The 12,001-nt window shown below is 35.1% G+C and overlaps 2 protein-coding genes across 4 annotated transcripts in view; one reads left to right on the forward strand and one right to left on the reverse strand.

Moving 5' to 3' along the window:
• Positions 1 to 1,410, forward strand: part of LOC148942547 (trypsin-1-like) — a 413,175-nt gene extending 411,765 nt beyond the window's left edge. For all 3 annotated transcript variants that reach the window (XM_089102746.1, XM_089102744.1, XM_089102745.1), the window contains one exon: positions 280 to 1,410. In XM_089102746.1, coding sequence (XP_088958872.1) covers positions 280 to 435 — 156 coding nt within the window. In that variant the 3' untranslated portion in view covers positions 436 to 1,410. The remainder of the gene's footprint in view (positions 1 to 279) is intronic.
• A 1,845-nt stretch (positions 1,411 to 3,255) lies between these two features.
• Positions 3,256 to 12,001, reverse strand: part of LOC148942549 (selenoprotein F) — a 51,358-nt gene continuing 42,612 nt past the window's right edge. Inside the window, exons 3-4 of the mRNA XM_089102249.1 lie at positions 10,942 to 11,057; positions 3,256 to 5,232 (exon numbers count right to left, since the gene is read on the reverse strand). Of these exons, the coding sequence (XP_088958375.1) occupies positions 10,970 to 11,057 (88 nt within the window). The 3' untranslated portion in view covers positions 3,256 to 5,232; positions 10,942 to 10,969. The remainder of the gene's footprint in view (positions 5,233 to 10,941; positions 11,058 to 12,001) is intronic.

Here is a 12,001-nt window from a genome sequence, read left to right on the forward strand (position 1 = left end):
ATAACTAAAAGAATTTAAAATAAACAACAAATTTAATTTAAATAATAATAATGAGATTTTTAATGTAAATAATTGTATAACAACATATACAATAAATAATTTAATTAGATAATTAAAATAATTAAATATAAGTAACTAAAATTTAATGTAAATAATAATGAAAATATTTTTAAAGCAAATATTTGTATATACAACATATACAATAAATAATAAAACACGTAATGACAGCAATGGGAACTAATACCCATAAAAGCAATAAACAATAACCTGTCTTTGCAGGGAGATTCCGGAGGTCCTCTTACGACACGGGTCGAAGGAAGAGCAACCCTTATAGGATTGGTATCCTGGGGCATAGGCTGCGCAAGAGAGCTTCTACCTGGTGTGTATACAAATATACCCAAATTTGTGGACTGGATAGAACGAATCGTCAGATAGTTGATTTACATCAGCTAGTCTATTTATTTTATTTGACCAACCCAGTGATTTTAGTGATTAATTTATATTTTTTTCCGCTTATTGGTGTATTTTTAAGTCTATTGCGCACAGTTGTATTTTAAATAATGTACAAAGCCTTATTTTTATACACTATAGACTCCCAAACCCTCTAACTAATTGGTCCCTTTGTTTTCTTTCTCCTTATAATCTTGACTTCTTTGAAAAAAGTAAAAGACTTACCTTGGTTAAGTCTCATTATTTCTATGAGTAAAAGCCTTAATAAAGACCTTTTCACGACTTGGGAGGGTCCGAAAAGCCCCAGTAGGGGCTTAATGACTGCCTTTTTATTTGAAGACTGTGCTATATCTAGAAATATCAATGTTTCTCATGCCTCCCCCTTCATTAGCAGACTATAGTCACAGTTTTTATATATCAATACTTTTTGTACCCTCCCCCGCCCCGGCTCTTGACTATAGTTAAGTTAATGACATGTTATACCCCATGGGTACGTCTAATTATGTCTATGAGGTAACTAATATCTTTGTATCTATTGACCTTGTTAAAGAGCCCTTAACACCTGTGGGGGTTTCTGAAACGCCCAGCAGGGTTTAATAACAACCTCTGTTGGAGCATTTGCTGTATCTGGAGATACCAACGTTTTCGTGCTCCCCCACACTAGTAGACTACAGGTATCCTAACGACATACCCCACCCCATAGCAGGCCCATAGGCATGATCACTTCTATAAGTAAGGCATCGTGTTTATTTTAAGATCTATTAACGCTTATTAAAGGCCCAAACGCCCCCTTGACGGTCTGAAACTTCCAGCAAGGGTTAATGAGGTCAATTTTGGGAACCTATGTAATACCCGGTGATACAGTATATGTGCTTTAACTTCTTATTAACTAATGCTATTTTGAAACGGATGTTAATTTTTCTTTACTATTAACTATGTTTTATATAATGTTGATTTTGAGCGTAACTATTAAAGGAACATACATTATCTTGGTGTTTGATATTTGTCGTCTAGCAAATTGACAATTTGCTAGACAGAGGTTTCGGAAACAGTCCTTAAGAACAGAAACAACGTGAGTGCGACCCTACCCGACCCCCTCGGCCGTGGAACGAAAATTACCAACCTATAAATAAACAGTTGCACCTTTTAATAAAACCTATTGACTCTATGTAATCTCTATAATGAGATGTAATTGCTTGCTTATAGGGAAAATACGCATACTCTCTTCTGAGCACTCGAAAACCAAATGACTGAGCTGGTCTACGCTCTCCGGGGAATCTAACTGTTCTATATGTTATAGTTTTAAGACAAGATCCCATCGAATCAATAAATTATTGAAATCCCCATAAACTAGTTTTGCAACAGACTTTTACTATTAAGATGAACTGAAAAATTGTTACCATTCCTTCATCGGCTTCAAACGACAATTTTTTTTCAATAGACAGTTTTTTAATGCATTTTTTTTAACTTTTGTTTATTATGACACGTGGTTTGCTCTTTACTAGGTTGTAGCTAAAAGCTGCATCAATGATATAGAATTTCTCACATAGTTCATTTCTCCCCCTTTCATAAATCATGAAGATATTCAGGGTTTTCGGAATTTCGGTAAGAAGGTTTTTAGTACTTTAGACCGTTGCAGAATTCATGAATTGTGTTGACATTTTTTTCTTATCTTTTTAATATTCACCATCATCAAGTTTAATATTTACCATCAGTTACAAAATTACATTACAATGTATACCTCGCACAAGGCTGCAACAGAAACAAAATAGCCATTAAATACACTTCATGGCTTTATACCTCCCCTTTTCATAAATCACGATGATATTCAGTGTTTTCGGAATTTCAGGGTTTTAGTATTTCAGACCGTTGCAGAATTCTTGAATTCAAGATAAAATCAGATTTATTGACAAATCATCATGACATGATGATTCCAACTGAGAGCAGGTAGCTCACGGAGCTGGGAACAAACTCCTGAATGAGTTATTCCTAAAATCGGACTATCTGTTTGCTAATTTTGGGACCCAAAGCCATCTCAAGTCAGGATAATAGCTTACTAAGTCTGGTACCACACGAAACAGGGCATAATTTTATCACACGGTATATACAGAGCTCTGTGGTAGCAATGTTGTAGCATACAAGCGATTTGACAAAAATCACATTGCGGTTAAATAACAGCTTCTTGTTTTAAGAATTCTATTCAAAGTTTACTGTTGCGCAAAATTAAATATGTAAATTGGTATAGGGGAGACCGGCCCATGTCTAGCCAAAGCAAACAATCTCAATATAAAAACCTATGGGGACTAAATACAAACCTCTGGTGGATTATAAAAGCTCTGACAGATGGCAATGGTTTTAAAATGTCTGGCCTTGATTAATACTTTTACCAAAAACAGATTGAATCACGTTTTATGGTGATTAAATCTGGAATATTGCTCAATTTTTGTCTAAAGGCCTACGCCTAATTACGAATACTAGAAAAGCCGTAAACTCACGTTGGTATTCTCTTATTATTTACCTGTCTATTAGCAGCTTCCGAGACGTGCCATCTTCACCCGTCGGTTTGCTGTTAGCATTGCGAAACCTTTCAAAGCGCTTACGTTTCAGAGCCACACTTAACCACTGTCGTTGCTATGACTTTCAATATTCTCACCTTAGTCCGAAAATAGCGCATGACTTACGTAATTTTTCTCAATTTTTTGGAGCTAAAACCAAAAACGTCCAAAAGGTGATGCGTCACCCTAAATAAAAACAAAAGACACAAATGATCTTTATCTTTCTTCAAACTGTCATAAAATATTATAGCACAGGTAAAAAATAGTTTAATATTCACCATCAGTTACAAAATTACATCATAATGTATACCTGGCACAAGGCTGTAGCAGAAACAAAACAGCCATTAAATACACTTAAGCTCTCCATGGCTTTATACCTCATCCCTATCCTGGCCCACAAGAGCTTTAAAGACAGAAATTCATTTAGCCATTGAACCAACCTGTATTTATATAAACTGTAGTTCCTTTGCTAGCTGAATAGTGCACAACCACAGGGCGTTAAACGCCACTATATCGGGGGTGGGGGTAGATAATATTGATGCAAGCTTATAGTCCTTGAAGTGGGGAAAATGAATTTAGGGTCCTATTTGACAATATATCATTGTGCCAAATACGAAAAATGATCTAATAATTTTTTCAGAAATGAGCCAGAAAGATAAAAAAAAATGTTAACACAGGATCGCGCACAGGAACTCTTTGCCCTAAATCCTTAGCTAACAGAATAGATAAATACCACATTTAATCTAGGGTGGCTAACCCGATCTTGAAGTGCGGCCCTGGAAAAACTGTATATTAAAAAAACAAATTTATACGGCTCAAAACATTATTTTATCCAGGGCCACCAAGAGCGCTTACATTGACAGTACTTAATTTTCTTATTGATCATTTAATGCGTCTTGACCATATGTCATAATTTCTATTTTTTTTTCAATTTAATTATTGCCGTAGATATTAAGTTTTATTTGTTTGACGTATGAAGCGAATTCGGGTCTCTAAGACCCTGCAATAGCCTATTGTCTTTATCTTTTTTAAAAGTAATTTCCTGGCCCGTCTGTCGTTTTAAATATCTTTATCCATAAGTAATTTTCAGACTCATGACCGGTCTGTCGTTTTTAATTCTCAGCACTACCGCCATATTTTCTAGAATCATACTCGCCCAAACGGCCAAAATAGCCCAATGGAGATTATTTTACAAATTCTATTTTAAACTTAGCTAATTTTCACCTAACATTTTCACTAGACCGTGACAGTTTTTATAAATTTAATTAGCCAAATTCATTTTTTTACGAAACGTAATAACAAGATCTAACCCAACCCGGCAGCACTCATCTATACTCCTTCTAAATCCCTTACTCCTTTCCTCATAACTTCTGCTCCCTGGCCCTTCAAAACTTTCATATATGAAACAAGACGTTTAAAATAAAATTCCCTAGTTATAGCAAAAAGAAGACCATTCAAAACTATCATTCCCTGAAAAAATACGCCACAATACAAACGCTACAAAAAAACGCCACAATACAAACAACCTACTCATAAACTAGGGTAAATAATCAAATCTCGGAAACAACAACATTTCGGACACGGGTACAGCCACTTTGCACTATGGCTAAAAATAGTTCTACGGTGGCATTGGTGAGTGACAAAACCTCACTCCGGACAAATACAGAAACGAGTTGAAGGCGAATCTGAGTTCAAATCCTCCATAATTTTTTTTTACTTATTGAGTTGTTACTTATTGAGGACACTAAGAATCTTTTTACGTAAGAATGCTTAAATATACTGGAAACATGCTTAGATATAAAAAAAATAATACTTGCGTATCGAAAGTATCGATACTTTTCGATAGGATTAATTTTTTAAAAGGCTGGAGAGGAAGGTTGTATCATTTATAGTGGATATTAGAGGCCATGATTTTGAGGGGTTTGCAAATTTCTCTATACTTTTCTTCGGCTTGTTAAATGATTCTGATTTAATATTAAACAAAGTATCGTCCGGGTAGTAATCATTTACCATAGGAAAAAAATCTAGAGTTCGTTGGAAATACTATCATCCATTAAAAGAACAGTGTTTAAGAATTCATCAACAGAATCCGTGTTCCATTTATCAACAGCGTACGTTTCTTGCAAACGATCTTCTTCATCATATAACTTAATGATGGGATCAGCACCACGAACGTATTTAACGCTGAAGTTGGGGATCCCGCGAGCGCGTTCACTTTTCACGAACGCTGTAAGAAAAGAAAATGATTAATTCAAATGTTGCACCAGGGAAAAGGGCAGGGGAAAATTTCCCTATGCTTTATTTAGATTTCATTTTTTAGGCAATTCACTGAGAAAAATAAAAAGTACTAACAATTGTAACAAATTCACAAATTAAAGTAGTAAATTTGCAGCTTTAGAAAAATTTTGGGGAAAAGCAACTAAAATTAGCGAAACAGCATATCTGGCGTAGGGGAGTGAGCTAAAACTCAAAATTCCATTCCGGAGGCTCTCCTAGAAAATTAACGCTTGTTAACACAACCATGAACACCACAATACAAATTTCTAATTTTCGGAACATCAAGGAAAATCCAATTTATTTTTGGGAAAAATCAGGCGAATTCCAAAAATTCGGAAATAGTGAAAGCGCTGATCTAAAATAAAAAATTTGACATTCCTGACAAGTTTCTAAGCTATTCAATAACGACTTTTTGCAGCTTCAGCGTTTTATACTGTTCCATAGTTTGTTTTATTTTTTATTTTTTTTAGTATATTTAAAATTACATTGTTGGCAAACTAGGATGAAATTAATATATTTCCTATAATGCTAGCCAAAGTTTAAGCGGCTATTAATTTATCTTATGTTTATTTTATAGATACAGTTCCTTTTCCTTTCCTTCAATTAGATTTACACATTTTCTCTTCTCAATTCTCTTCTCTCAATTCTCTCTTCTCAATCCAGTTGGGATTTTTATATTATCCATAGCTTTGTAACAAATTAATTCTCGATATTGTAAAACCTAAAACAAATTTACATACAAATTAGATATTAAGATGGAGCAAAACATCCGGACGAAGCTTCGCCTAAGTCTTCCAAAAAGCTAGATAATAAGTAACTAAAAGAATTTAAGAGAAGATACAATATTTTTTTCCAATACAACCAAAAATTTCCAAACATACAAAAAGAAAAAGTCATCCGAAACTTCTGAAAATATTTACTGTTTACTCCTAGACATAAAAAAAAAAAAAAAAAAAACGCAAACTACTCAGTGTTTATCTGTTTTCATAACAATAGTCCTAGAATAGGCTGTCGAAAATCAAAGAAAGTACAAAATAGGTACCTGAAAATATCGATCAGATATCAAAACAGTTTTAGGACAGGGGCTGGTTAGTCTCCAATAACTTTCCACTCATGAAAAAAGGACTAGAACTCAATTTCTGATCGAATGAGCATCCTCCGCCGTTTCTACGATCATGAGGCGGAGGTGGGGATGAGAAAGAGGCAGTCCCCCTCCTATACGGAATAAATTCTGTTCATTTTGGGGTTTAATGTTACTCTTTACCTTCATAATAACAGCGTAGGCCGGAAATTTTCCAGAAATACCCCCCCCCCACAAACAATAGTCCTAGATACGCCCTCAGGATTATATATCAATTTATATCTCCAATGCCCTTCGTCTTTCCCTTGGAACTAATTCTATATTTATCTCAATTAAATAAAACTTACAATAGGTTTGCCCCAGGGATGATCGTATCAAACAAACGGTCTACAGGATCGGGAGAGGGCTCATTCGAAAAAAACCTGTAAGTTTAAGTCCCTTTCTAAGTGACCAACCAGAATGGAGGGCAAATAGCCTCCTTCCCTTGTCTTTTTTCCCCCAAAGATATCCGAATAAATTCTGAGAGAGCCATTTGATTCATCATAATTAAAAAGTCTAATAAATATGCCTCTGGGGATGACATGACCCCCACAGCACTTAGGGAAAGGGTTGTAAGTTTTGCAATTTGTTCATTGCTTACAGGTAATGTTTGTTATTGGGAAACATACGGACATTTTCTGAGAGTTCTAGTCCTTTTTTGTAAGTCGAAAGTGATTGGAGACCAACCAGTCCCTGTCCTAAAACTATTTTTCGTATCTGGTCCTTCTGTTATCCCCCCCCCCCCTTAGGACATATGATCAACTTTTTCAGGTACCTATTTTGTGCTTTCTTTTGGCTGCTCAATTTTGGACGTGGGGGATATTTCCATAGGTGAAATTACCGGGGGGGGGATTTCCGGGAAGGTATTTTCCGCGGGGGGGGGGGGTATTTTTCGGGGGGAAACGCCGGCTCCTGGTAAGATGCTCTGAGAGTCGTACACAATGTGCATATTGCTAGTCTTGTTTTATGACGTTGGTCTTGGAACTTTTTTAGCCATTGATGTGGTGTTTCCAACTATACAACTATGTTACTTCATATTGCAGGAACATGGCTATAGAAACAGAACCGCCATTCACAGAAATAACGAAAAACAAAAACTCCTATCCTTCATAAATTAGACTGTGGTTGTAGGGACTGTGGTGTGGGAGGACTGCTCCCGGGGCCAAAGAGTAGGAGAAACTTAGAGGAGTGGAAACTGGCGCTAATGCAAAAAAAGAAAAATCGTCCACGCCATCTAACCTTTGACGACTTTGTTTGACTCAAATCTACAGCATACATGTCTTTTCAGATACTTTGAAATACACATGAGATTAAAGAGAGGAGACCTACCAGATCAAAATCTACTAAATTAATTTTTGTAGAATAGATTTTGACATTAGACGACCCATTGGTAATTTGTTTCGAGACCAAACTACCTTTCCATAACGATAAATAAAAGTTTGAATAGGGATAAATTCTACTGATAACGGTCACTGTACATGTGATCGAAATATCCAGTATATTTTGTGAATGTTATTACCACTGTCTATTAAAAGGATTTATTCCTATCCGAACTTTTATATAGACAATCCTCGTTTAAATTTTCTATTTTTTTAATGAGATCGTCAGACGCTCAACTGTAAGTGACGCTTGTAGTTTTGAATCCCCTTCCTCACATGTAAAACTGCCGATGATCCAACTGTTAGAGGTTTCCCATTCGCTTCTCCCACGGCAATTGTGAGAAGCTTCAACAGTAGGCGGAGCATCAGAAAATATCTTAAAAATCCCATTATTAAGACTCAAATCCCCTTTTTTTTATTTGTCTTTCCAACATGTGAAAACCTATTGATAAAAATATCGTATCTTTTTTCAGAAAATTTTCAAGGCAGTCTTATGGAAGGTTTTTTTGCAGATTTTTTTTTTATCTGACTGGTTTTAAGGTCAGAAAATTTCGGCGTCGCACTCGGAAGCCTTTTTTCCCATTGATAAAAGCTTCCAGGTGTAAGGCCAAAAAATTCGAAAATTTTCTTATTATTTGAAAAAAAAAACAGTTCCTATTATTTTTCTTGCCGAGTTCGCTGTCGTATTAACAGTATTACAAGGTTCTCAATATTCCCATTTCATTTTAATTGGAATGATATCGCACAATCAATAAATCAATATCAAGTAGATTTTTGTAATTTTGAGTGGGATTATTGTAAGCTCGTGTAGAAATAAGAATTAAGGGGTGGGTAACTGTTAGAAGTTTCCCATTCGCTTTTCCCACGGTAATTATGAGAAGCTTCAACAGTAGGCGGAGGGAAGCGCCACTTGTTTTATTCTATAACCTACGTCCACGAGCATATTTGTGAACACCATAGAAATGGTTATTAGCAGTAGCCGAGTAGTTAGCGCGCATGATTTGCGATCTTGTTTCCGTAAGGGCAGGAGTTCCCTGGTGTTGCTGACTATTTGGTTTGGAACGAAGGGTTAGCGGTATGACTGTAAGCTCAGCCAAAATCCACCCCGATCAAAAGAGACGGAAATCATAAAAGGAGGAAGAAAAAAAAACCCACAATATAAACACAAATAAATAAAAAATTAAGAAAAAAAGTGTCGCACAAACTACTTCCTATGGAGAGCCATAATCTTGATTAAGCTTATATATTTAGGATGACGTATTTTTGCAAGCCAATCACATTATTCTTTATTTTTGGAAAACAAAATAGCCCCGTATTTTTAAAACCAGATCAACTAATGGTGAGAGAAAGACATAAAAGGAAACACAATTTCTGAATAGATTCCACCTTTTTGAAACCTGATTGGTTTTTTTTGGGGGGAAATATCAACCCACTAAAAGAAAATTCAAGTTTTTCACCCACAGAATTTTGCATATAAAGTTGCTATTTCTATGTGCTTACGCCTTGACAAAAACTAACAACTAATCAAAACGAAATTATTCAGTCGGTCAATCCGAAACTAATAACACATTCCTTACTAGATTGTTTTTCACTCAACATATCGCCGGTTGATAGCAAAAAGACACCCCTAGTCGAAATTGGAAAACCAACACTATTTAAGTCCGTATTCAGGGGAGGGGCTAGGGAGTTTGAAACCCCCCTCCCCATAAAATTTTTGTCCACCTCGTAAAAACGTTATAAAAATGCATAAAAACAAATTTTGACGCATTTTTTAAGTTTTTTTGTAAACTCACCCTCCCTAAAAAAAATGCACCCCCCTCCGAAAAAAATCTTGGATACGGAACTAACGTTATCTAACGTTACATCTTTACGAGCTTTCTAGTGGTATAGTTCGTTTTGTCGAACAGTGCCTCTCAGCTGAAAAATTTATGGCTAAACTGTGGAGGCTAAACTTAAAGCAAGATAGGACACTTCTTCCACATAATCTGTTGAGTTTCTTGTGCCCCTAAAGCCGTTGGATCGCAAACCTATTACAAACATCTTTTAAAAACGCATCAAATTAGGGGGGGGTAAAACACCCCAACCATAGTTCATTAAGAAATCCATATAATCCAAATTTATATAGTCACAGAATACAGTCAAATACAGTCACAGAAACCGTATGTAGTTTATAAGAAATACGTTTAGAACCGATCAAGTACAGTTAACTTCAGGGTACAATCTACCCAGAGAATGGCATCAGACAAAAAAAAAAATTTGAAATGGCAAATCCTTGGTTATTAGGCAACCTCCTCCCCAGTATCTTTTTTTTACGAAATGCAACTAAACAGAAAAAGCAGCCATTTGACTATCTGTCCTTTGCGCCCCATATGGTATTTGGGTATAAACCATAATATGGTATTGGCTAATTGGGAATATACGGTATAAACAGAAATAAAGCAGCCATTTTACTATCTGTCCTTTGCGCCCCATATGGCATTTGGGTATAAACCATAATATGGAATTGGGTACTTGAAAGTATGTGGTATAAACAGAAATAAAGTAGTCATTTGACTATCCATCCTTTTTGTCTTATACGGTATACTTAATCAGGAGAGTCACAAAATTTTACAGGGCGACATGTTTCAGGGCGACATGATGGGCATAGCTCAAAAGCCAAGAGCATTTTGAAGAGATCTTGGCGCAAGGTTGGTGGTCTTTAATAGTCAGGAGGGAATCTTGGGTTTACCTTCCTCGTCAGCAGCAGCTTTCGAAGCAATTTTCTGTAATTAAAGAGAAGGGGGACTTCTTATGGACCAGGCCTCTTTAAAAAATAGTGACTTCATACACACAGTTGAGCACAAAGGAATACCTCCTTCACCTTGTTAAAATCTTAACCGTGCAAGGATTTTTACTCAGCATTAATAGATGGCTGAAAATGGGGCCCAGGGGCCTTAGCCCTCTAAAATCGAGCATAGAGACAGATCAACTATCTGAACGTTAAATTTTTCACCATTTAGAAGAATAATGCCTCATGATCAGCCAAAATAAACGTTTTTGAAATTCGTAAACCTTCAAATTATTGGATATATTTTTTCCAGAGAGCTACAAGTTCATATCATTTTTTGTTTAATTAAACTCCTGAAAATTTACAGCTAATTTTATATAAGTAAATTTTTACCTTGTACTTGCGGGAAGTGTCCCAGTTTTCATCCACATACTTCAAGAACAGCTTTGGGATATTTCTTAGTTTCTACTAGGTTTGTATCTCCTTGGCAACACTCTTTACATGACGACCTAAAAAATGAAGCATTCAAACTTATTTTAAGTAAGGTCATTTCACGAAATTTTGCACGTTTTATTACTCTCTTCCTTAGAGTTGTAAATTTCGCACGGAATACATGAACTCTAATAGGGCTGCAGCCAATAGCCATATGACAGTGATAAAAGAGACTTGAGTGCTATAATATGGCTTTTAAACGGATGAAAGCTACAAGCACTATCGATAGTGCAGCATTTTCAAGCAAAACTAGAAAAATCCCAAACAAGTTAAATTGAGTTCAATCTTAATCTATTAAGCTCTGAAGCTAAACTAAAGATCTGATTTTAATTAACGATCTGAGTTTACTTGTATTCATCATTAATTCCTGAAATTAATAAGATGATTTTGCTTCAAACAAGAAAAATCCCAAACAGGCTTAAATTAAGCATAATTTTTTATCCATTAAGCCTTAATGCTTAAGTAAAGATCTGATTTTACTTAAACATCCAAGTTTATTTGGATATTTCCTGAAATTAGTAAGATTACTTTGCTTCAAACAAGAAAAATTCCAAATGAGTGTAAATTTAATATTATCTTAATCTATTAAGCTTTAAAGCTGAACTAAAGATTTGATTTTAATTAAAGATCCAAGCTTATTTGGATCCATTCTATGTTTCCTGAATTTAATAGAATTCAAACTACGTTTTATTGATTATAAAATAGCTAAGAATAAATTAATATAGAAAATAAAACAAGTTTTAAAAAAATGTAAAGATTTACCTATCGAATCCTTTTAGCGTAAGCCAAAACCAAATTTGATAAAAGTAAATACAAAATGTTTTGATTTATACTTTTAGACATTGTTGGGTAGCACTAGATGGAATTAGTTCTGTTTATATTTTTAAATTTTTCAACAAATATTTAACTTTTTTTTTAAATATATCCTCTTGTTTTTTTGCTTTTGGGTTTCCTCAAGGTC

The sequence above is a fragment of the Artemia sp. Qi Xiang Cuo genome, chromosome 16 (assembly GCF_049724085.1).
Source record: "Artemia sp. Qi Xiang Cuo chromosome 16, ASM4972408v1, whole genome shotgun sequence".
Taxonomy (NCBI): Eukaryota; Metazoa; Arthropoda; class Branchiopoda; order Anostraca; family Artemiidae; genus Artemia; species Artemia sp. Qi Xiang Cuo.